Source organism: Corythoichthys intestinalis, chromosome 18 (genome assembly GCF_030265065.1).
Source record: "Corythoichthys intestinalis isolate RoL2023-P3 chromosome 18, ASM3026506v1, whole genome shotgun sequence".
NCBI classification, from domain to species: domain Eukaryota; kingdom Metazoa; phylum Chordata; class Actinopteri; order Syngnathiformes; family Syngnathidae; genus Corythoichthys; species Corythoichthys intestinalis.
Genome location: NC_080412.1, coordinates 29,570,679 through 29,594,695, shown reverse-complemented (window position 1 = coordinate 29,594,695; position 24,017 = coordinate 29,570,679). Strand labels below are relative to the sequence as shown.

The 24,017-nt window shown below is 37.7% G+C and overlaps 1 protein-coding gene across 1 annotated transcript; it reads right to left on the bottom strand.

Moving 5' to 3' along the window:
* Nucleotides 1-255: 255 nt before the first annotated feature.
* On the bottom strand, nucleotides 256-6,333 carry pitx1 (paired-like homeodomain 1). The gene is made up of 3 exons (XM_057821895.1): nucleotides 5,933-6,333; nucleotides 3,143-3,375; nucleotides 256-1,052 (listed from the first exon to the last, which is right to left on the bottom strand). Exons 1-3 carry the CDS (start codon nucleotides 6,147-6,149, stop codon nucleotides 474-476), a joined length of 1,029 nt encoding a protein of 342 aa, XP_057677878.1. The 5' UTR covers nucleotides 6,150-6,333; the 3' UTR covers nucleotides 256-473.
* Nucleotides 6,334-24,017: the final 17,684 nt, after the last annotated feature.

The following is a 24,017-nucleotide window of genomic DNA, read 5'->3' as shown; positions in this document are numbered from 1 at the left end:
GTTTACATTATTAGTATTATAAGTCGAAAAAGTCTGGAGATTTTTTTATTTTTTTTTTTAATAGTCACGAATTAAGTAAAATCTAGAAAGATGATCTGACTTGGTGGATTTCTGTCTCAATTTTTGCACTTTATTCAAGCAAAACAACAACCCGCCGTTGTTTTGTGTACAAATGTTAGCGGGTTGTGCACTGAATTGCACGAAAACATTTTTTAAACAATGTTGGACACAAAATAGAAGCAGTTCACACACGAAATATGTACAATATTATATTTTTGGACATTTTTTTTTTTTTTTTGAAGGGGGGAGGGGTTAGTCCTCTAACGCAAGCACAAAAAGACAAATATTGTACATTTAAAGCCTGTATAGTGTATGTACAGTGTAAGGAGTCTTGATCCGAGAGAAAACCTGCACAAAAGGCGCCCTATCCGACGGCCGCAAACGAGGATCGCCCCTAATCCAGTAGAACGGGGTCAGCTGTTGTACTGGCAGGCGTTGAGTCCGGAACCGGGACTCTGCAGGCCGCCGTAGCCGAACGTCGGGTGGTGCTGCTTGGACTTGAGTCTGAGCGTGGCCAGGCCCGGGTTGCACGTTTCCCGGTAAACGCTGTAGGGCGAGCCGGCCGCTCCGTACGGGCAGGCCGGCGACGACATGCCGGCGTTGCCGATGGCGTTGAGGTTGCCGATATTGTTGAGGCCCGGCGGGGCGCCCATGGAGGGCACGCCCGAGTGGGCCATGCCGGCCGACGCCGCCGCTGCCGCCGCGTGCTGCATGCTCATGCCGGAGATGGAGGTGGGCGACGACGAGAAGACGGACTGCGACGCCAGCGGGCTCATGGAGTTAAAGAAGGGGAAGTTCTTGGCGGCCAGCGGCGCCGTTGGCCCGTGCAGACCTTTGTTGGTCCAGTTGTTGTAAGTGTAGGCCGCCGGGTACATATCTTCGTAAGGCTGCATGAGGCCGCTAAACTGAGGCAGATACGTGTTCTTGCACAGGTCCATCTGCTGGTTGCGCTCGCGTTTCCGCCATTTGGCGCGACGGTTCTTGAACCACACCTGCAGAAGAGAAACAGTGCATCGGTGACGTCATCTAATTAAATACACCCAAAAGCTTAAAGGTCAGTGGCTACCGTTGACGGCGATTGACGTCCAATCAATTGATTGATCATTTACAGTGACGTCACTCTTTTTCTTAATTTTGAGTTTGGATAATGCCAATTTGTTTGAATGGTTCTTGAACGCAACACTGCTAGATGCTTTCCCCAGTCAATCACTCGTTTCAATGCAATATCGCTCATTGGTTGTATGGAGGTCTAACCTCTGTAAATTTGTCATTTTATTAGGTACACCTTTAATTACGTTAAGTTTGATTTTTGGAACATTAATTATATTCATTTTTTAATGACATATTATTTTTAGTTCTACAATTCTTAACTGATCGGATATGTGATGTCCATATGGACGCCAGGTTTGTATTATAGTTATATATATATTTTTTATGATTATTATTTTGTGTGTGTATAAATATCAGTATTAAATATAAATGTTTGAAAAAAAAAAGATTATTTTTAGTGCTATATCTTAACTCTGATCGGATATGTGATGTCCATATGGACGCCAGGTTTGTATTACAGTTATATATATATTTTTTATGATTAATTATTATTTTGTGTGTATATATATTAGTATTAAATATAAATGTTTGAAAAAAATAAAAATATTAATACAATTAAAATGAATAAAAACTTTAATACACTACTATGGCTCCAAACACTCTAAAGTTTTAGTTTATTTCATAATATTTAACTCATTGCCGGCCATTGACAACGATAGACGTCCAATTAATTTTGACTGGGAGTGATCATTTGCTGCCAGCCTCCCATGCAGTCAAAACGGCAGCCAATGAACCGTTTGTCAACTATATATAATTTAAAAAATATATTTTGAAAAGAAAAATATTTTCCCCTGATTCAATTCAATTTATTTGATGGACCTATATCTTTTAAATCAAATGTTTTGTACACTTAAGCGTGCTTAACAAGACAGATATGGAGCCAGTCATTTAAATGAAATGATGCAATTTGAATTCTGACTACAAATCAAGTGATTTGTCATTTTATTTTGCCATGCAGTTTGACGCCGTTTGATTGAAATGAAGCTTTATCCCCTCGTGTAATAAAGTTAATTGTACTCGTTAGTATCAGTCATGAATTAATGTGAGTAATTAATAAGTCGTGTGCTATACTTGGAGATGAATTTAGTTGTCTTAAAGAATCGTCTCGTGAAAAGATGCATGTTTTTTTTCTCCAAAATTGAAATATAGCATATGGTCACTAAAACGAGAGTATTTTTTTCATCACACCAGACTCATGCAATTATGCAATATATTTTACTGTTGGCAGCACAAACACAAAATATAACTCATGAGGGGAAAAGAAAAAGGAAAAAAAAAATCCCCCATGCATAATTGAAAAACTGCTGTGTGCACTTTTTTTTTTCCTTTTTACACACTTGAACTTGCATCTGCTGTCAATTAAAACTTGTTTTGTCTTTTAGGGATCACAAAACAGAAACAAACTATAAAGAAAAAACAACTTAAGCTTGTGTGTGAACTTAAAATCAACAAGTTTGACGATGGAAATAAGAAATATAAGTTCATCTTTAATTATAACGTCCAATATCACACTGAAAGCATTGGCTCAATATAAAAAATATTGGCTAATCAGTCAAACCTAAAATTTTACTGCTAATGCAATGCAAACAAATTCATTTATTCAAGTTTATTTATTTCATTGTTTCATTTTTTCCCAGTGCAGACAACTTTAAAGTTTTGCAATTTGTATAGTTTCTCGAGTGAGAAAAGCCACGCCGGACAAATTATAAATATGATTTAATAATTTGGGGTTGCAGAATTGAATGAATATTGCTAAAAACGTTTCCGCACACAGCTATTATACACATAATAATAATAAAAACAGTTGCCTATAGTCTTCATATAGAATTTTTTTTCGGAAAGAAAACGTTTTGCTCAACAAGTTACCTTTTTTTTCTTTATTTGAATTTGCAACAAGGTACCACAGGTTGAGAATTAAATAATAGTAAATATAATATTGCTTCATATTTGCCTATAAATGCGATTTTCTTACCCGAACTCTGGCTTCGGTGAGGTTGGTCCACACAGCGATCTCCTCCCGGGTGCTCATGTCGGGGTATCGGTTCCGCTGGAAGGTGGCCTCGAGCTCCTGCAGCTGCTGGCTGGTGAAGTGCGTACGTTGCCGCCTCTGCTTCTTCTTTTTGGGGTCCTCGGTACCCCCTTCGTCCGGTCCTCCTCCTCCACCACCGCTACGCAGCAGCAGCTCGGCGGAGCGCTCCTTTTCCGCTGAGGGATCAGTAGAAAGTCGTGACATCCACGATATAGACGTTGCATTGTTTTAGTTTTCGCCAATCGGCTCTTATCTGCCGTCTGACTGACGTTTGAGTCCTGAAAATTTCGCCTCATTAAACTCCACTGTCAACACATACAAAGGTTAAACCCCCCTTAGTGTATGAGGGAGTAGAATAAAAATAAACACGGAAAAGGAGTGTGTTCATATATTTCCATTTAGTCAGTTACTCAAACATATACGTTAAAGTAGTCGTAATATTTGAAAAATGGTCAATATATTTAAATTATTTTATAGTTAGTTAAAAAAAAATCATATGAGTGCCATAAAATGTCTCCATTATTTCCGTTTTTAGGGTCAACAAGTTCGAGTTGCACTGCAGGATTTTTTCCAAATATAAAAAAAAGCAAGAGTATCAGTATTTTTAAAAAAAACAAACAAACAAAAAAAACATTTAGTTGGTTGGTTAGAATAAAATGTAAACCCTTGCAAATGTTAAACCCAATTTTTTATCAGATCAAAAACACATAAATACAGTATATTACTGAAAAAATAACCGTTGGATTTACTTGATGAAATACTTTTAACAATTTGCACTTACTTTTGTTAAGTAAATTTGACTAAAATTACTTGATAAAAGTGCAAATTGTTACAATTTTTTCACTGTACTAATGTCAACAAATTGATGACTAAAACATGTTTTAAATATCATTGCAAGTTTTGTTTTACAAAATGCAGTATGGAAAAAAAAAGTTTACTACACATCAGACACGTGCAAAGAACTGATTGTGATTTTTTTCCCCATTCGTATTTTTAAAGTGTCTTAAAAATAACACTGTTCTTATTGACTAATGGCTCCCATTTGCTCCCAAATTACACACAGTACTGTAATATAATTTTGCCTACATGCAACCCCATGCATCAGGAACAAGTATTTTATGGTCCCAATGTTTTTTTTAACCAAAACTGAAATTTAGTAGTGTTTCCTATTTAAAAAAAAAAAAAAAAAAAAAAAAAAAAAGACTACACTCTTTTCAAACTGAAACTTTTTTTTAGATTTAAAGATGTAATATTATATTTAATGTTGTGTTTGTTTACGTAATCTGTCAACCAAGAGTGCAAAATATCTTGTATACAGTAAAAGCCTTTGTAATTAAATTTCCACTATTACAGCCCATGCACGCTACACACATATGGAAACTATATGCAAAACGGGGATTCGATATTAACGGTATTTTTTAACAAAATTTGTTATGGCATTTATTGAACTCATTGGTGTCCTTTGCGAATGATCTTTTCCAGCCCTCCGAGTCGAAATTGTTAAAATATCCCAAAATTTAAATTGTTGTATAAAAATATATAGTCTGGTCAAAGTATGACATTTGCTGACAATGTGTGTTTCTGTTCTTGTCAATTGGTGTATGTATTGAAATTATTGTTAATGAGCCAATTTTAGTTGGTTGTCTATTGGTTCAGTTGTTTGTGTGTTTTTCTTTTTTCTTCGCTTTCATTGTGTAGACACGAGTGTCCCACGAAGTAAGGATGCTGGACAATGAGATCAGGGGTGCGATAAAACATTTTTTTCCTTCTTCACACTCCCTTTCAAATTCAATTATTTTTGTTGAATTATACTGTATTTGTTTTTTGTGTGCATGCTTGAAATAAAAAAGCATCATCATCATCATCATCATCGTCAAATGGATTAGACGTCTAGCGCCGTTAATGACACTAAAGCATAATTCAATGCCCGACATCTCAGTTTTAATTGATTTGACCTATAGATCACTGTCAATGCCAGTGAATGTGTTAAATATACTATGAAATTAAGAAAATTTAACTTTAGAGTGTTATTGGTGCCACTACTAATATGTATTTCTGTTTGTATTTTAATTAACATTTCATTGATATATTTATGTATTGAAAAATATGTAAGAATTTTTTAAATACAATAATAATTAATAATAATGTGGACATCACATTACATCACATTTTGGGTTTCAAGGGTCACTATACATCTTAATATTGTGGCCTTTATGACCCCAAATATTTTGTCCACCGACTGTATGTGGATGCCAAGTCTCTGTTTTTTGGGGGTTACCAAAAATAATCACTTGCCCTTTTAAAGGTTAAGTGTTATGCTTAATATAATCCCTGTTGTGGAAAACGTCCTCCAACAGCTCATTTTCAGTCTCCCAGTCAAAATTTTCTCTGGGGTTGGTGAAGTATAAACACTCGACAGTATAGTTCATATATAAACAAGTATTTAATTATTTGTATTAATATTAGTACTAGTTTTTAGTATCTTATCACTTATATATATATATATATATATATATATATATATATGTATGCAACAAAATACATATATATATATATTTTGTTACGCACAAATTTTTCATCAAATTGTGCACAACTAACATTAACCTTAGAGAGATATAGTTACAAGATTTTTTTTTTTTTTTTTTTTTTTTTGTAGTTTTAGAATAAAAAAATCCAAAAAAATCCTCATTTTTACGCACGCAAAACAGCATTTTTATGGAGTCGTTTGCTTACCTGCCAACTCTGCGTCCGAAGACTCGCTGCTTGAATTTTCCTGCAAGGCCCCTCCGCGAGTGCCCGTGTTGATGTTGGAGCTTCTCGGCTGCAAGTGGAACGCGGGGCCCGCTTGACGCGACGCCTGTGGCGGCGGCGGCGGTGGCGGTGGCGGAGCGGGGTTCGGGTTGGCGTGTGCCCGAGCCGCCGCGGCCTCTGAGAGCCGCTCCAAATTCATGACACCTTGGAGCAGATTAGAAGGAGGGATGCACAGCAGTCAGTCCGCGCCGAACCGGACGCGCGTGGCGACATGGGAGGGAAAGAAGAGCGGCCCACTCCGCTACTATAGTCCTACAAAAGTCCAATTCGGGCGGTTCTGTCTTGCGTGCGGCGTGCGAGTCGTGGCCGCAGTGAAGGAGGAGAAGATGGTCGCGCGCCCTCCGTTTGCGTGGGAGCCAACTCGCCAGGCCCCGCCCACCTTGGAGCCTGCCCCGCGTGACGTCACCAGACTAGACCTAAAAGTGTGCAACCCGCAAATTAGCATTTTTTCCCTTCTTCTCAAGTGGCGTGGGGCAAAATAAAACACTCCCACGCAGCTTCTTGGCATAAAAAAAAACGCCGTCATTCCGATGCAATATGGCAGTGCAGGCATGTTTCTCATGTGTGTGCATTGCAATAGTACACCAATCCATCCACCCACGCACGCACGCACACAAGGCGGCCTATATATAAGTGTGCTGAGCTGAGCAAACATTTGCCATCGGAACGGGCCTGCCCGGTTACTCTTTCCACGGCCAATCAAAAGAAACGCATCATACGAGCCGTGCGCGTGCACGCGAGGCTTATCTAACAATGCGTGTTGTCAAACAAGTCAACAATCAGCTACAGTTAACCCTAACACATCTTCGTGTGGAAGTCCAAATGCTATATTTTTTCTGGAAAACTGAATTAATTGACTGCCACTAACATTTGAAGCAGTTCAATTGAATTGGACGTCAATGGCAGTCAAATCAAGCGTCTTTGTGTATCTGAAAAGCGCTCTAGAAATAAAATGTATTATTATTATTATTATTTAAATCCTAACGCACGTGGATGCTGTAACAGTTGCTTTTAAATGTTCATTTAGGTGTCCAGTAAATTGTGTTTGCATTTTTATAAACAAGACACTTTCAGTGATTTATATATATATATATATATATATATATATATATATATATATATTCCCCCCGATGCAAATGCAACGAATTATTTGGGAAAACCTAAATATTTTCAGGAAAATTTTAAACCATCGTATACATTGCGTATACAGAAAACCGTAGAACAGTGGCTTTTACGCATACGCAAAGATTAGGGGCATAAAATGTCATTGCATATAATTCACTTTCTGTCAGGCCGAGATGACGAAGCGGGCTCAGCTGCGGAGTTTCAGGCAAAAAGTTTTATTTAGAAAATAGAGGTTCTTCCGCTGGCATGCGGGGATGAGGAAAAGTACCAACATAAGGCGCTCCAAACAGAGGAATAAGTCAGGACAATCACGATCAAAAGTTCAAACAAAAAGCACTCCAAAAGGAGGAAAAGCACAAACATAAAACGTTCCAAATGGAGGAAAAAATCCAAGATAACAATGATCAAAAGTTCCAACAAAAAGCACTCCAAGTGGAGGATAAAATCTAGACAACTATGATTGCTGTGAAACAAGGCCGACGTGACCAACATGGGTAGTAAGACAATTTGGCACAAGACAAGGGAGATGCAGACTATTTATACACAAGAGGTAATGGGGAACAGGTGGAAACAATAGGTGATTAGGTGACAAGAGGAAGGGCAAGTGTACAGACACAAGGAGGGCGAAGCCTTCAAAATAAAACAGGAAATGACGTGACACAACCCTCCCATGATGTGACACTTTCCAATATATGAATTTAAAATTAAGACTTTGCCGGTAAAATGTTGTCTATAAATGTTGTAAAGCAACAACAAAAATGAATGAAATGAACAAAAAAAAATATTTGTATAATGGGTCAAAATTATTTTTCAAACAGATCATGTGACTAGCACCTTAGAGATGGTCATTTGCTTTGCTTAGCCCCCAAAAAACACACCTGAGGAAAGAAGAGGCGAGATAGATGTACGTATTTTTTTTCAAACCTAAGCTTTCAAAAGTAACAACAACTACTTAGTGAGAACTAAGGATTGAAGATGTTGACCATAAAACGCCGGAGAGCACAGCCAAAATGGTGAGCAGAGTTTCAATTTGCTCCACTAACCCTTAAAAAAGATGGAAAGACAAAAAACGACAAAAAAAGTTTATTTTCAACGTATTACGATAAATGTTCCTGGCTGGAATATTCAGTCAAAATGAATGTGGCGTCTATTTCTACACAAGGTAAAACAGACAAACGTGCGCGCTCACACGCACAAGATTCCTGTATGTACGAGCATGGGCTAAGCTACTATCCGAACATATATCTTATGGTTAATTTTATTGCTGACACTGCGTTTCAAGGTCATCAACATTTTTGCCTCCTGTGCCACGAAAATCAAACTCCGCTTATGCTTTTACGATTAAGATGTTGTGCAAATTGATTTTGCATTTTTACGAACAATTGCACGACTTTAACAAATTGCGATGTTCCGGGAATGTAATTTGAATAACCGTACTCATTTAAATTTTCTTATAGAGTCTTTTTATGATTAATAGCCGATCAAGTGTCATACGCCTTTATTTTTCTGATTTTCAGTCATTGGGGGGGGGGGGGGGGGGCGTGATTATATTTATGAATTTTAGTTCGTGTTGCTACCATAAAATTTTCACGAAAACTCTATGAGCGTATTTCACGTAAGTCAAATTCTAACGGTCGCTTTTACAATAAATGTCCAGATGTCGTGCGAATTGATTTGTTATCTTTACACACCACTTCACAAATTGTCATTTATCTGAAAAAAATGTTTGAATTATCACCATTTATATAAATAATACAACTAAGTCGTTTTCTGACAACTATTCAATCAAGTAAACTACTTGATTTTTTTTTTTTTTACATGTATAGAAAAGTTGAGTAAAAGTACCTCTTGTGTAAATGGTCATTTTCCAGTAAAACCAATAATCATATTTTTAGTATTTTACACACGGTTCTCAAATTTACGAAAGGTCTTCTCGTACTTTTCTCAATTGTCACACAGGATTTTCCCTCTAAATTTATTGGAGTACTTACCAATTCTATCAAGGGCGTAGGTTTGGTCTCAACTTTTTGCTGGGGACGGGACATTAATAAGACCAAACAGATTGGGTACATTTCTCCAAAATAGCTGCTTACTACATATAAATGAAATTAGTTAAAATTATTTCAATATAGGGAGAAATTCATTTTTCAAAATGCTTGCTTCATATGCAGGAAATTTACAGTGGTTGCGTTTTTGTGTGTTTTTGTTTGGGGGGGGGGGGGGTTAAAAATGTGCATAGCTTGCAAAAAAAAAAAAAAAAAAAATATGTAGAAAATAAATACATTTTGATTCATGAATAAATGTTCAATTTGCAAACAGTTCAATTAAAGTTGACAGCAAAAAACATGCAGGAAGACACCTCTCTATGAGTTTTACAGGTTAGCAAGTTCACATGTTTTAATGTTATGCTAACTCTGATGCAGGTTGGACTTTCAGGAGCAAAATTAGTGGAGTGTTCCCCACCTCCACAACATTGACATTTTTTTACATTACTTACAGTGGCTGCTGCTGCTAGCCGAAAAAAAAAAAAAACCCTTGTAATATCCCTCCTCTCCAAAGGGGGCAGAGGAGACGGCATAGAGACATGTATTTCTGTTGGGATTGTGTGAATGTGGGGGTTGTAGTCATCAGTCAATCAAACATGCATGCGTTTGAGGGGAAAAAAATGGACCGGAACATTCAACAAGTGAAAAGGGGTAAATGTAAGTCTGAACATAATGAAAGTAATTCAGTTAATAATGGGTCAAATCTATCCTACCAACACATGGGGAGACAATCTAAATTACCTTCATTGCTGAACTCGTTGTATAATGCAAATAAGGTTGCTTAAAAAATTTTAAGGTGGGGACAATTTGAGCATCCTGAAAAGTTGGTAGTGTTATGTTCCTACCGTCCATATGCAAACCTACGCCCTTGAATTCTATATATGCCTAAATTTCACCCTAAATATTAATAAGATCACGTGGTGCAGCTATTTATACGTTGATGAGCACGTGACGTCTGGTGACGTAGGAGCGTCCTTGAATGCACCTATTCATATCCTCATTTTACAACCTTTTATGACTACTTTGAACTCATGATGACCTGCTAAATGTGTTCATAGGTAATCCCGGTTTTGAGTTTAGTTTGATCCCGTTTAAACGAACGGTCACTGAACGCAGCCTTTCCAAATAATTATTAATTGTAGTTTGGCTTTTTTTCTTGAAGTGCAACTCACCAAATCTGACATTTGACTCCTTTTTAATTATACTTTGTACTCAATGTGACGCCATGCTTTCCCAAATTGTAGTAGGGATTTTTCCAATTTGACTGAAAGGTCCCTGGACGCAACATTTCCATAAACTTTCCCCATTCAGAGTCATTCTTATGCAATATTTAACTCACTGGCTTCCATTGACGGCAATAGACGTTCAATCTATTTTGACTGGAAGATTTTACACTCAATAGTCCTCACTTTCCCCCTGTTGACCTTTCAATATTTACTCCACTCAACACCATGCAGCAAACCAGACTTGCGTGTGCGCACGAGGTCAACATGCATCGACTGGGATTGTCATCGGCGCCACGACTCTCCTTGTAAGACTTTTTTTGGGATGCAGTCGGACCGGAAAAGTTCCCCCCGAGGCCCTTCAATGCAAGACAAGCAATAATCTCTTTCCCAGCCATACCCCAAACCCTCTCTGACGTGTTGCATTGAAGATCTCATCTCTCGAACGTACTCCCGTATCCCACTTTGCGTGTGATGGATGGTTTCAAAAGCCTTCCCATCGAGCACCAAAGGGTTAAAGGTCGGTGTAAACACTCCCGTTTGGCCGGGAAGAGAAAATTCCAAATAAAAAGTGAACAAAACAGAACGAGAAGGTGAACGTGGAGCTCGCTATTCGCGTAACAGGAGAAGGACACAGCTGATTATTACCTTGGTGATAGTTTTTTTCCCTCTCCCTTTTTAGCAACAACCTGCTGCTCGAGCAGGTGGAAAAGCACAGATCCGAGCTTAATAATTGCCGTTAGAAATGTTAAGTAAAAAAGATGTTATTTAAATTTTTTTAGTGTTGGAGTTAAATTAAAGATTTCTGCACGAGTTCAACACAAAGCGCCAATGCAATCTTATGATTGCAAACCATTTCCTCCCCTGCGTTAGTTTGAATTTTATCAGATTTTCCCTGACACCCTTTTTCATATATCAGAAATTGCACAGATCATAATTTAGCAAGTTGCCTTTTTTTATTTTTTATTTTTATTTTTTTAAATTAATGAAATACTTCAGTATTGTATTTAAAACAAAGCCACCCATCAGAAATGCTCTAATCCAGAGAGAAATAAATGTGTTTATAATTAGTGCAAGAGCAGCAAAAATGAAAAGAAAATCTCGTTGGCTTGCCGTTTAAAAAAAAAAAAAATTTGGTTGCATTTGTAAGTTATTTTCTTTTGCGGTATGTCATGATTTTAAATATATGATTTTTCTAAAGCTGCTAACAATGCAACTACAACCAATTAGAATGGTAAACAAACGATGCTGGTTTACCTGATTCCACGCAAGAGATAAGATTCTTGGATAGATTCATTTCCATTATCCAGTTGCCTGAATGAGAAAAAAAGACCTTAAAAGTCAAGTTGGAATTAAAACATTGGTCTTTTAATGCAATTCTTTAAAATGAAAAAATGGGTTTAAACTGTGCCCAGACATAGACAACCCATATATAGAAATATTATATAATTTATGAGGCAAAAAAATTAAATAAAAACATGGAACATTAAATTATAGTAAATTCCAATGGAGATTTGCACTAATTGCAATCAGTGAAAAATATTCATCTGTTTAATATTTTTACTTTCAAACAATAATTGCATGTAAATCTGTATTTAACTGTGATTTATTCTGAAATGTTGGTGGATTATAAAGAAAGATATGATGCAAAACATTCCAATTAAAACGACAAGCAATAAATCGAAATGCATTTCAATGGAGATCTGCACGAGTTGCAAACAGAAAAACGTTTACATTCATATTTTTCTTTCGAAAACAGGCCCGTTTCAAATGTGTGCAAAAATATGAAAACCATCCCGAAATGTGACCTGGATATTGTTGATGGATCGATCATAAATTGGAAATTTGCTGAAAAACTGAAACAACGACCAAAATATTGTACCAAATTGCAATGGAGTTTTGCACGTTAATCTACACTACATTTCCCCCCCTGCTGTCAGACCCACGCACGCGCGAATACACGTGCACACACATTAAAAGATCTTTGATAGTCAACAAGATGCTCCACTCCAAACCTTAAACCTGAATTGTACAAAATAAGCACGCACATTTTTTGTTCACGTTTAAAATAACGTCCAAAAAGAACGTGTGCACTATGTGTGTATATTTTGTCCTTACCGGTTTGGTCCCCCAGCAAAAGCGGAAAAAAAAAAAGTTTGGAAGCTCAGACTTCATCCATTAAAATCCAAGGCAACGTGTTGCGTTCACGTACATCGATTTATTTGCTTTGGAGCTTCTGCGGTGTCTCGTCGCTTTTCTTGGGGCTGCGCGCTTCACGGTGATGTGACGTCACCGGCCACTCCAGCCCCATCCTCACCATCATCCACGGCAATCTTCCTCATTTTCTTCACATATATTCAAGCGAGATATGAGCAGCAATGCACATTTTCTTATGCTTAAAAATATCCCTGCATGTCAGTTTGATTATTTTTGCTATCTGTCCAGCTTCAAATGAATTATAATAATAAACATTTTACTTGCCAACATATTGAATTTAGCAACGTTTTCGTACCAGATATTTTGCTGCTAAATAAGCAAGGTTAACATTATCAAAAGGAAATTATTTTAAAACTGATGAGACTGATGGCTGCTGTATTTTTAACATAATTGTTGAATTGGACAAAGGTTTGCAGGGTCGGCACACTAGCAACTTTTCAGGTTGCTCAAATTGTCCCCACCAATTTTTAGGCAACCTTATTTGCATTGTATAATGACTTCAGTTATATAGGTCATTTAGATTGTCTTTCCAAATGTTGTAAGGATAGAATTGACCCTACCACTATTAAGTGAATTAATTACTTTCATTATGTTCAGACTTACATTGACCCCTTTTCACCAGAATGTGCCAGTCCATTTTTTCTGCTCAAACGCACGTTTGATTGGCTGATGATTCACAGTCCTGTATATATACACAGGACTGTCTCAAAAAATTAGAATATTGTGTATTCTAATTTCCTGAGACAGTCAGTATAGGTAAAACGGCGCCATTATTGAACATGATTGAACGCGACAATACGTGAGTGGGTCGTGCAGCGCATGCGTTAATTGCGTCAAATATTTTAACGTGATTAATTAAAAAAAAATTAATTACCGCCGTTAACGCGATCAATTTGATAGCCCTACTTTAAGACAAAACTAAAGACTCTGGATGAGTGTAAGACATTTTGTCTGTAACGTTAAATACAATTAGAAAACGATTTAATTTAAAAAAAAAAAAAAATATATATATATATATATATATATATCAAAAAAAGGCATGTCCGATATTTTTTTTGCCGATTCCGATACTTTGAAAATGATGTGATCGGACCCGATCAATCGGCATCGGGACATCTTTAATGTAAACTAAAGTGCAATCACATTCGTAAATGAATGGCTTCTGGTTTTTGGAATGTAAATAAACCAATCTATTGTGATAACAAAATTGCAATAACTGCATTAACCATCAAAGTAAAGTCTAACTGTAAGTGTAGTCTTGAAACAAATCTGAATAAGGAAAAACATTGCAATAAAATCATGCAAACTGGTTAAACTTGAGAGTAGCTGAGATCTGTCATGACAGAACATTGCTTCAATGATATCTGGCGCCATCTAGCGTCGTGAATGGGTATAACATCTAGACCGCGAATATAAGACGACCCCCTTTTTTTTCAGTCTTATTTCAATGCAAAAACCACCGTTTTATATTCGGGCCAATACGGTTCAACATGCCACAAGTTTTTTTCCCCCTGCTAGCAGGAGCCACTCTAAGTAATGTACAAAGACGTCAATGTTGTGGAGGTGAGGAACACACCACTAATTTTGCTACTGAAAGTCCAACCTTCATCAGAGTAAGCATAACATTAATCTATGCGAATTTCTTGACTTCGAGGAGGAAGCTGCTTTGAGAGAAATATCCTCCTGGATGTTTTCTACTGTTAACGTTAATTAAACTGTTAGAAATGTAGTGAAGTAAGGTTTACCCTCTTCCCACAGTTTTAATTTTTGATTTTATTATGATTTCTTAGAGCACCCCAAAGAAGCTTTTTTTTTTTTTTTGCGTTTGGCTGTGCTTGTGAACAAAAGTAGTAGTGTTTTACCTGAAGGAAGGCTCCATTTTTAGTTATTTGTGTTATTCCCTGACTAAGAAGTTTTTTGTTATATTTAATTTATTTAGACAGAAAATTTTGAGTGGTCTTAAGGCATGTTTTTTTTTTCATTACTGGATACAAAACTGATGATTACCAATTTTTTATTTCTTGTATATGTTCATATAATTTGTGTTCAAATATTGCAAATTACCTTTGCTAATAAAATCCAGACATTTATTCTGGAAGTTTTCAAAATGTTTCTTTAGTAGTTTATGAAAACAAATGTTTGAATCGAACAGTGTATTACCTCAACAAATACACAAAGAAGTTAGTATAAGTCAATACAGATTTATTTTTGCATTGATCATTTAGTCTATCAATTAATTAGGTTCATATTCGTGATAAATGTAGCCCTGGGCACTGTTCACCCAATCTGTTTGGTCTTATTAATGTCCCGTCTCCAGCAAAAAGTGCACATGAAGATTATGCTGTCATATCGTCCCGTCCAGTCTTTCCAATTTTCGGGGTATTTACAGGTTTGAATCGAACGTTGTATCACCATAACCAATACAAATGCAGTGCAAAAAACACCTCCTAGTATAAGTAAATACAGATTTATTTTGCATTAATCATTTAGCCTATCAATTAATTAGGTTCATATTGGTGAGAAATGTAGCTCTGACCCCTGTTCACCTAATCTGTTTGGTCTTATTAATGTCCCACCCCCAGCAAAAAATATACATCTAGCTTATGCTGTTATGTCGTCCCTACCGATATTAAGACCAAACCTACACCCTTGGAATTGGGTTATCTGTTTACAAGTGGAAAATAATTGCTGATCAAATCATACTGTGGACGAGCAAATATTTTTAAAAATTCAATTTCATGAAAACACATTCACGTTTCTGTTAAAATGGTAACAGTCAATTAACAACTGCAGGTTTGAACGTCATTTTCTATTATTATTATTATTGTTTGGGCTGTCAAACGATTAAAATTTTTAATCAAGTTAATCACAGCTTAAAAATTAATTCAATGTAATTAATCACAATTCAAACCATCTCTAAAATATGCCATATTTTTCTGTAAATTATTGTTGGAATGGAAAGATAAGAGACAAGACGGACATAAACATTCAACATACTGTACATAAGTACTGTATTTGTTATTACACGATATATATAACAATATAACAATAAATCCACAAGATGCATTAACATTGTTAACATTCTTTCTGTTAAAGGGATCCACGGATAGAAGGACTTGTGGTTCTTAAAAGATAAATGTGAGTACAAGTTATAGTAATTTTATGCTAAAACCCCTCTTAATGTTTTTGTTTTAATCCCTGTTTCCATTTTACTTCACGGTCATTTGAGTGTTGACTGTACAACGTACGAGACCTCTGATAGTTTGTATATTGTGACTAAATATTACCATCTCGTGTATTTGTTGAGCTAAACAAAATGTTTGAATAGAGTTTGACCAAAGTCTTGAGTAAATTTTATATGTATTTTGCGTAGCTATTTCGATTGGAAATGCCAGTTGTCTTTGCATTGAGCGCTCTTCTTTTTGTGAACATTATTTTTTTGAGGGATAAGAATATTTGTTGTGCTTTCACTAAATGATACAGTAGCGGCATAACTGTTCCGCCCAAATGCATGATGGGAAGTTGGGCAACAATGACTGTCAGTGTTGGGTGCAAATGTTATACAGTATGTTCTGCGATATGTTCAATTAAGCGTGTTAAGAAATAGGTCGTCTCCCTTGAGAGATTGGAATACTATTTTTGTTGTGCTTTCACTAAATGATACTGTAGCAACTTAACTGTACTGCCCAATTGCATGGTGGGAAATTGGGCAGCCGTGACTGTCAGTGGTGGCTTCAAATGGTATACAGTATGTCCTGCGTTGTGTTCAAGTAAGTGTGTTAAGAAAAAGTTTGTTTCCTGTCATTCTTCCCCATGTCATTTGCCACAATACTTATATTTGTTGTGAAAGAGTTGCCAAAGCACGAGCCTATAAAAGGGCCGGTCCAATGAACGCCTGTGTGCACTCGCATTTCTCTGCCATTTTGCTCTCAATGTGCGAAAACGGCGTCATTAAAAACTGTTCGAGGTAACGCATGAATGGGTCATTCCGTGCATGCGTTAATTTTGTCAAATATTTTGACGTGATTAATTTAAAAAATTAATTACCGCCCGTTAATGCGATAAATTTGACAACCCTAATTATTATTATTGTCATTGCATTGGACTTCGTCGTCAACTGATTCAAATCTACTCATTTGCTTGCAATTGATTAGAAATTTGTCTACAAGTCAACATGTTGACACTTTCAATGGACAACTTGTGAGGCCTGCCTTTCCGCATTAACGCTCACAGCTAACTAGCAGGCATGTGTGATTACTCAATGAGCGGCTACAGGAGTTAAGTCGTCCCCTGAAGGTGAGGCAGACTTCTCTGTGCAAATAGGTCAAGGGATTATTTGGCCCTTGAGTGCCAGTTTGTGTGTGTGTCTCAATAATTATTGCTAAGCAAAGTGGTAGCAAGAGTCGTGTTTCCTCATGTGGGTCAATGCAAGCAATGCAAGAAGTGTTCTTTTTTCTTTTTTAAAGCAAACTGTAGAAAACGTGCTCTTAAGGGGAAACACCAATATGTTCTTTTGTCACATACAGTGGGGCAAATAAGTATTTACTCAACCACTAATTGTGCAAGTTCTGTCACTTGAAAATATTAGAAAGGCCTGTAATTGTCAACATGGGTAAACCTCAACCATGAGAGACAGAATGTGGGGACCCCCCCCCCCCCCCCAGAAAATCACATTGTTTGATTTTTAAAGAATTTATTTGTAAATCATGGTGGAAAATAAGTATTTGGTCTATACCAAAAGTTAATCTCAATACTTTGTTATGTACCCTTTGTTGGCAATAACGGAGGCCAAACGTTTTCTGTAACTCTTCACAAGCTTTTCACACACTGTTGCTGGTATTTTGGCCCATTCCTCCATGCAGATCTCCTCTAGAGCAGTGATGTTTTGGGGCTGTCGTTGGGCAACACGGACTTTCAACTCCCTCCACAGATTTTCTATGGGGTTGAGATCTGGAGACTGGCTAGGCCACTCCGGGACCTTGAAATGCTTCTTACGAAGCCACTCCTTTGTTGCCCTGGCTGTGTGTTTGGGATCATTGTCATGCTGGAAGAACCAGCCACTTCTCATCTTCAATGGCCTTGCTGATGGAAGGAGATTTTCACTCAAAATCTCTTGATACATGGCCCCATTCATTCTTTCCTTTACACAAATCAGTCGTCCTGGTCCCTTTGCAGAAAAACAGCCCCAAAGCATGCTTCACAGTGGGTATGGTGTTCTTCGGATGCAATTCTGTATTCTTTTCCTCCAAACACAGGACCTGTGTTTCTACAGAAAAGTTCTATTTTGGTTTCATATGACCATAACACTTTCTCCCAGTCCTCTTCTGGATCCTCCAAATGTTCTCTCGTGGACCGCAGACGGGTCTGGATGTGCACTTTCTTCAGCAGGGGGACATATCTGGCAATGCATTGTGATACTGATAGTAGCCTTTGTTACTGTGGTCCCAGCTCTCTGTAGGTCATTCAGTAGGCCCCCCCGTGTGGGTCTGGGATTTTTGCTTGCCGTTCTTGTTATCATTTTGACGCCACGGGGTGAGATCTTGCATGGAGCCCCAGATCGAGGGAGATTATCAGTGGTGTTGTATGTCTTCCATTTTCTAATAATTGCTCCCACAGTTGATTTCTTTACACCAAGCGTTTTACCTATTGCAGATTCAGTCTCCCTAGCCTGGTGCAGGTCTACAATTTTGTCTCTGGTGTCCTTCGACAGCTCTTCGGTCTTGGCCATAGTGGAGTTTGGAGTGGGACTGACCGAGGTTGTGGACAGGTGTCTTTTATACCAATAATGAGTTAAAACAGGTGCCATTAATACAGGTAACGAGTGGAGCCTCGTTAGACCTCGTTAGAAGAAGTTAGACCTCTTTGACAGCCAGAAACCAAATACTTATTTTTCACTGTAATTTGGAAATAAATTCTTTAAGAATCAAACAATGTGATTTTCTGTTTTTTTTCCCCCACATTCTGTCTCTCATGGTTGAGGTTTACCCATGTTGACAATTACAGGCCTCTCTAATCTTTTCAAGTAGGCGAACTTGCACAATTGGTGGTTGACTAAATGCTTATTTGCCCCACTGTATGTGACCTGGCATGATTCCAAGATAAAAGGTAAAAACATGGTGACAAGTTTTGAAATTGTTCCTTCATTAACCTTTACGACTTCAAAGTTCCATTATGACGAAACGATTGTCACCAAGTGTTTAAAAATCAGATTTTGTAGAAGGTGAATCTCTAAAATGATCTTCAGTGTTATTGTACAAAAGATGTACGTCAGTTTTCATGGTTGGACCAATCTGGCAGCATCTGTGGACCCAGCAACCCCTGCGCGTAGCCCGAGATTTAATGTTAGCATTTCCGCCGCTTTGTTTTGCATTTTTGGGAGAAGTTCCCAGCAGAATTGAAAGTTGCTTCTTCTTTTGCTGTTTCTCCTCCTCTCCCTTGCACTATCCAAGTTCTGCGTTGATGAATTATATTCAACATCTGGATGCTTCGGAAGCAGAAGCGCGGCGAACCCTGAACAGATTTATTGCGCCGCTTTATGGGTTCGCGTTGCATCGCGCTGGCCCTTTAAAATAACCCTCGACCTTTAGCTTCCTCTAATCGGATAACATTTTGAAAGATAAGTCAAGCTCAGGATGTACAAAAAAAAATGTTTTTTTTTTTTTTTTGGTCGACTACCTCGTTTGACTTCGACGGACCACAGGGGAAAAAAAAAAAAAAGGGACTACGAGATTACAGTTGAGTATTAGTACAAGAATAAAGTGATATTATGAGATTAAAGTCGTATATTCGTACATGAAAAAAGTTGTAATAGTACCGAGATTAAAGTCGTAGCATTAGTATAACAAAATATTGAGCGATTAAAATCGTAATATTAGTATGAGAAAAAAGTCGTAATATTGTGAGATTTAAGTCGTTGTATTAGAATGAAAAAGACATTCAATACAGTGATCCCTCATTTTTCACGGTTAATGGGGACCAGAACTGGCCGCGATAAGTGAAAACCCCCCTCCCGCCCGCCTGTCTCATCAGACCATAGGACATGGTTCCAGTAATCCATGTCCTTTGTTGACATGTCTTAAGCAAACTGTTTGTGGGCTTTCTTGTGTACAGTCTTCAGAAGAGGCTTCCTCCTGGGGTGACAGCCATGCACACCAATTTGATGTAGAGTGCGGCGTATGGTCTGAGCACTAACAGGCTGACCCCCCCCCCTTCCCCCCCCACCACTTCTTCAATCTCTGCAGCAATGCTGACAGCACTCTTGTAACGAGTAACATGACATTTTGGAGGGAAAATGGCAAGCAGTACTCAATTTGGACATTTAGGGATGTACGTAGTAGGGTTGTTCCGATCATGTTTTTTTGCTCCCGATCCGATCGTTTTAGTTTGAGTATCTGCCGATCCCGATATTTCCCAATCCGATTGCTTTTTTTTTGCTCCCGATTCAATTCCAATCATTCCCGATAATTTTATCATATACATATAATATAATCATATACATTTTGGCAATGCATTAAGAAAAAAATGAATAAAACTCGAACGAATATATACATTCAACATACAGTACATAAGTACTGTATTTGTTTATTATGACAATAAATCCTCAAGATGGCATTTACATTATTAACATTCTTTCTGTGAGAGGGATCCACGGATAGAAAGACTTGTGACTTTGTATATTGTGACTAAATATTGCCATCTAATGTATTTGTTGAGCTTTCAGTAAATGATACTGTAGCCATGCCCAAATGCATGATGGGAAGTGGAACCATGACTGTGTGCAGTGCTACCAATTGATATATTTTCTTTGCGTTGGGAAATAACATAAGGTGTTAAGAAAAAGATCAATTGCTACCTTGCTTCCCCACATTGCTTCCCATGATATTTCTATTCGTAGGGAGAGGGATTGTAAGGCTTTAGCCAATTAAAAAAAGGCTGCCAAAATTCACTCTGCTCATTTTACGCTGCCTTTTATCTCTCTATATAGGTAAAACAGCGCCATTACAGATTGAGCGCGACAATGCGTGGGTGGGTCGTGCAGCGCATGCATTCATTTCGTTAAATATTTTAGAGTGATACATTTTTTAAAAAATTAATTACCGCCGTTATCGTGATAAATTTGATAACCCTACCTTAAGCCTAAAGACTCTGGATGAGTGTAACATATTATGTCTGTAACGTTAACTACAATTAGAAAACGATTTAATTAAAAAATATTTGTCGTATATTAAAAAATATTTATATTAGATATTTTTCTGCCGATTCCGATACTTTGAAAATGACGTGATCGGACCCGATCCCGATTGATCGGGACATCTCTAGTACGTAGTTTCTAAGGGGTGTACTCACTTTTGCTGCCAGGGGTTTAGATATTAATGGCTATATATTGAGTTATTTTGAGGGGAAAATAAATTAACTCTATTATATAGGCTGCACACAGACTACTTTTCATTGTGTCAAAGTTTCATTTTGTCAGTGTTGTCCCCTGAAAAGATACACTTAAATATCTGCAGAAATGCGAGGGGTGTACTCACTTTTGTCATACACTGTAAATTGTTCTATTGATTTTTATTTCGTGTAGATGAGCTGAAAGATTAAGGATTTCCTTACTTGTGAAACCGATTCTAAACACAAGACGCTCTCAATAGTCTTGATTTAAACGGAGGCAGCCAAGCACAACATAAAGTACGTAGGAGCTAATTTAGCTACATTAGCTGCACACTATGCATACATATTACGTAAATATAATATTGCGATTTAAAGGTGCTGTGGAGTGGAAATGACTGCACTAATGTAATTTTACATGTCTAAAATGAATTTGCCACTATATTATGGCTGTTTTTGTTTGTACCATTTTCTCTTTATTCTACCCAAAACAATGCATCAGGGAATGTCTGCTTATTTTCAGCAAATCTCTTTGTGACATTCATTCATTCATTTTCCATGCCGCTATTTTCCTCACGAGGGTCGCGGAGGTGCTGGAGCCTATCCCAGCTAACTATGGGCAGTAGGCAGGGTACACCCTGAACTGGTTTCTTTGTGACATCACAACCTGAATTAATGATCATGTCTAGCTTTCGAGCGCTGCACTAGCTAGTATATATTGACAGAATGACAGAACGGCAACAAGAGAATAGAAAGCCTATGGATAGCATGCTAGCAGACGGCAAACATCTGAGCTCATTCTGGGTGTGACTCCCTCTTCTGTTTGGAGATTTATCAGTGGACGGGGTCAAGGCAGCTGAGAAAGAGAGACTAATTAGGATCTAATTTCATTATTAAGCCTTTTCTGACACTTTTTAAGATGGATCTTTGTCCAAAATAGGGTCTGCTATCATTTAAATGTCACTTGCTGTAGAATTTCAGAGGACCTTTAATCTCATAATAATACTTTGACTTCAATCTCAAACCTCCCCAGCCCTCCTAGTAAAATTGGATTGGACGTCTATCCCTGTCAATGGCAGCCAATGACTTAACAGATCAGAATATTTTGTGGGATCCCCGCCCCCCCATTTTCTTTTTTTTCTTTTTTTTACATGGAAACATCATCCACTGTTGAAAAGAAGGTCAAGCGCATAATTCACATTCGCCTTTCGCTTTCATTTCATGTGGGAAGTTGCAGGACAAAGTCCTAGTTGGGCTGGGCTCGTCCATCACTTCTTTATTCGCACGCACGCGTCCCCTCGGTCTTCATCCCCACATCCTCCCTTAGAAGCAACGTGATGGATGTGTTTTTCAGAAGTCCAGCAAGCACTTGTACAATTTACGGCCCGGCTCTGGAAATTCCAGCCGCTCCAGCAGGTACGAAGACGTCGAGGGGGAAAAACCGCCGAACCGGGCCTGGAGCTTTTATCTTAATGTTGACCTGAGCATTTCGCTGTCTCGGCATCAAGGGTATAAATCACTGATTTCATGACTGTATGATATGCATATGATATTGATTCTTTGGATGATACAATATTTTCCGGTATTACAAATTTTACCACAATTTCATTATAATTTGATTCAAGGGCCTCATATTGATTTAATACAGTATTATGTACACATTTGGCACAGGTGTCAAACTCAAGACCCGTGGGCCAAATCTGACCCATCACGTCGTTTTGTGTGGCCCAGAAAACGCAAACCCTGTGCTTCAACTTCACGCTTCTTGTTAAGTTTCTGTTAAACTACCAAAATTGTAGCATGCTGTCACATTTTAAGAGCACTCCCCGTGAATAGAAGTAATACATTTAATAACAATTGTTGAACAAACGTTTTCAGTGGTTTCTGATTTCAAAACTAATGTAGGTATCGTTCGGTTTGTTGTTAAAACATTTCAGACATTTGAATGAAAATCATTATTTTTCAAAAAAACATACCTGTCAAGTTGTACGGTTTCAGCATAATTTGTACAAGTGAGCACTGATTTTTAAATGTGTACGCCGTAAGCTCAAAATCTGTATGTTTTCGTACATTAGGTTTTTTTTTTTTCTCCATTCGGATTTTGCCACCGTTTCGGCAACGAGACAATGTGCGTTACTATGCGTTACGTTGGTTGAATGACGTGAGAAAAGTCAGAGACACGGAGAAAGAAGAGTGTTTGTTGTGACGCTGTAGCAAACACGATGCTAGGCTAGGTGGCTCCAATATTTCCTGACTGTAGCTGACAGCCTAAAACAGGCATGTCCAAAGTCCGGCCCGGGGTCCAAATGCGGCCCGTGGTCAAATTTCATCCGGCCCCCAGCCTCTGTCATAAAATCAATAACTTCTGGCCCGCACACAGACTTAATAAATCGGTCAGCAGTACTGCAACCAGCATATGAAGTAGCTTACACACGAAATGCTGCTCCTTATTTACCCAGTAGAAGGCAGCAGCACTTTAACCCTTTATCACCAAATGTATCACATTAGATAAACCTAAAATTTCATGATTTTGAGATTTAGAATTTTGACATTTCTTTAATAAAAAAAAAAAAGATGGATGCAAGTCAACACATGCATTTGCAGGTTCCATGGGAAAAAAACATGATTTAGCATAGGTTATAGATATTAGAGCGCTTATTACATATTCATTTTGACATTTCGTTTTACAAATTTGAAAAAAAGGTTTCATTAGGACCTTATTTTTACAAATTTTGGGATTCTCTGATAATTACTTCATGTTGCAGGTATTTAAGGGCTAAGCAACATTACTCCGTGTGACCCATTACTTCCATTTTCTAAAATGGCGACAATCAAGAAAAAAAAAAAAAGTTGTGACGGCCGACGCTTTAAGGATAGGTGGAAATTGGACTATTTCTTCACTAAAATACGCAACAACTGTGTCTTGCCTTAATTACAAAGAGACAGTTGCTGTTTTTAAAGATTTCAATGTGAGGCGATATAACCAAACAAGACACGCTGACATGTTCGACAAGA

Coding starts and splice junctions, on each gene's coding strand:
- pitx1 (XM_057821895.1), bottom strand. CDS start 6,149: ATGAATTTGGAGCGGCTCTCAGAGGCCGCGGCGGCTCGGGCACACGCC. Junction 3,376..5,932: donor TTCGGACGCAGAGTTGGCAG/GTAAGCAAACGA, acceptor CTGATCCCTCAG/CGGAAAAGGAGCGCTCCGCC. Junction 1,053..3,142: donor TCACCGAAGCCAGAGTTCGG/GTAAGAAAATCG, acceptor TCTCTTCTGCAG/GTGTGGTTCAAGAACCGTCG.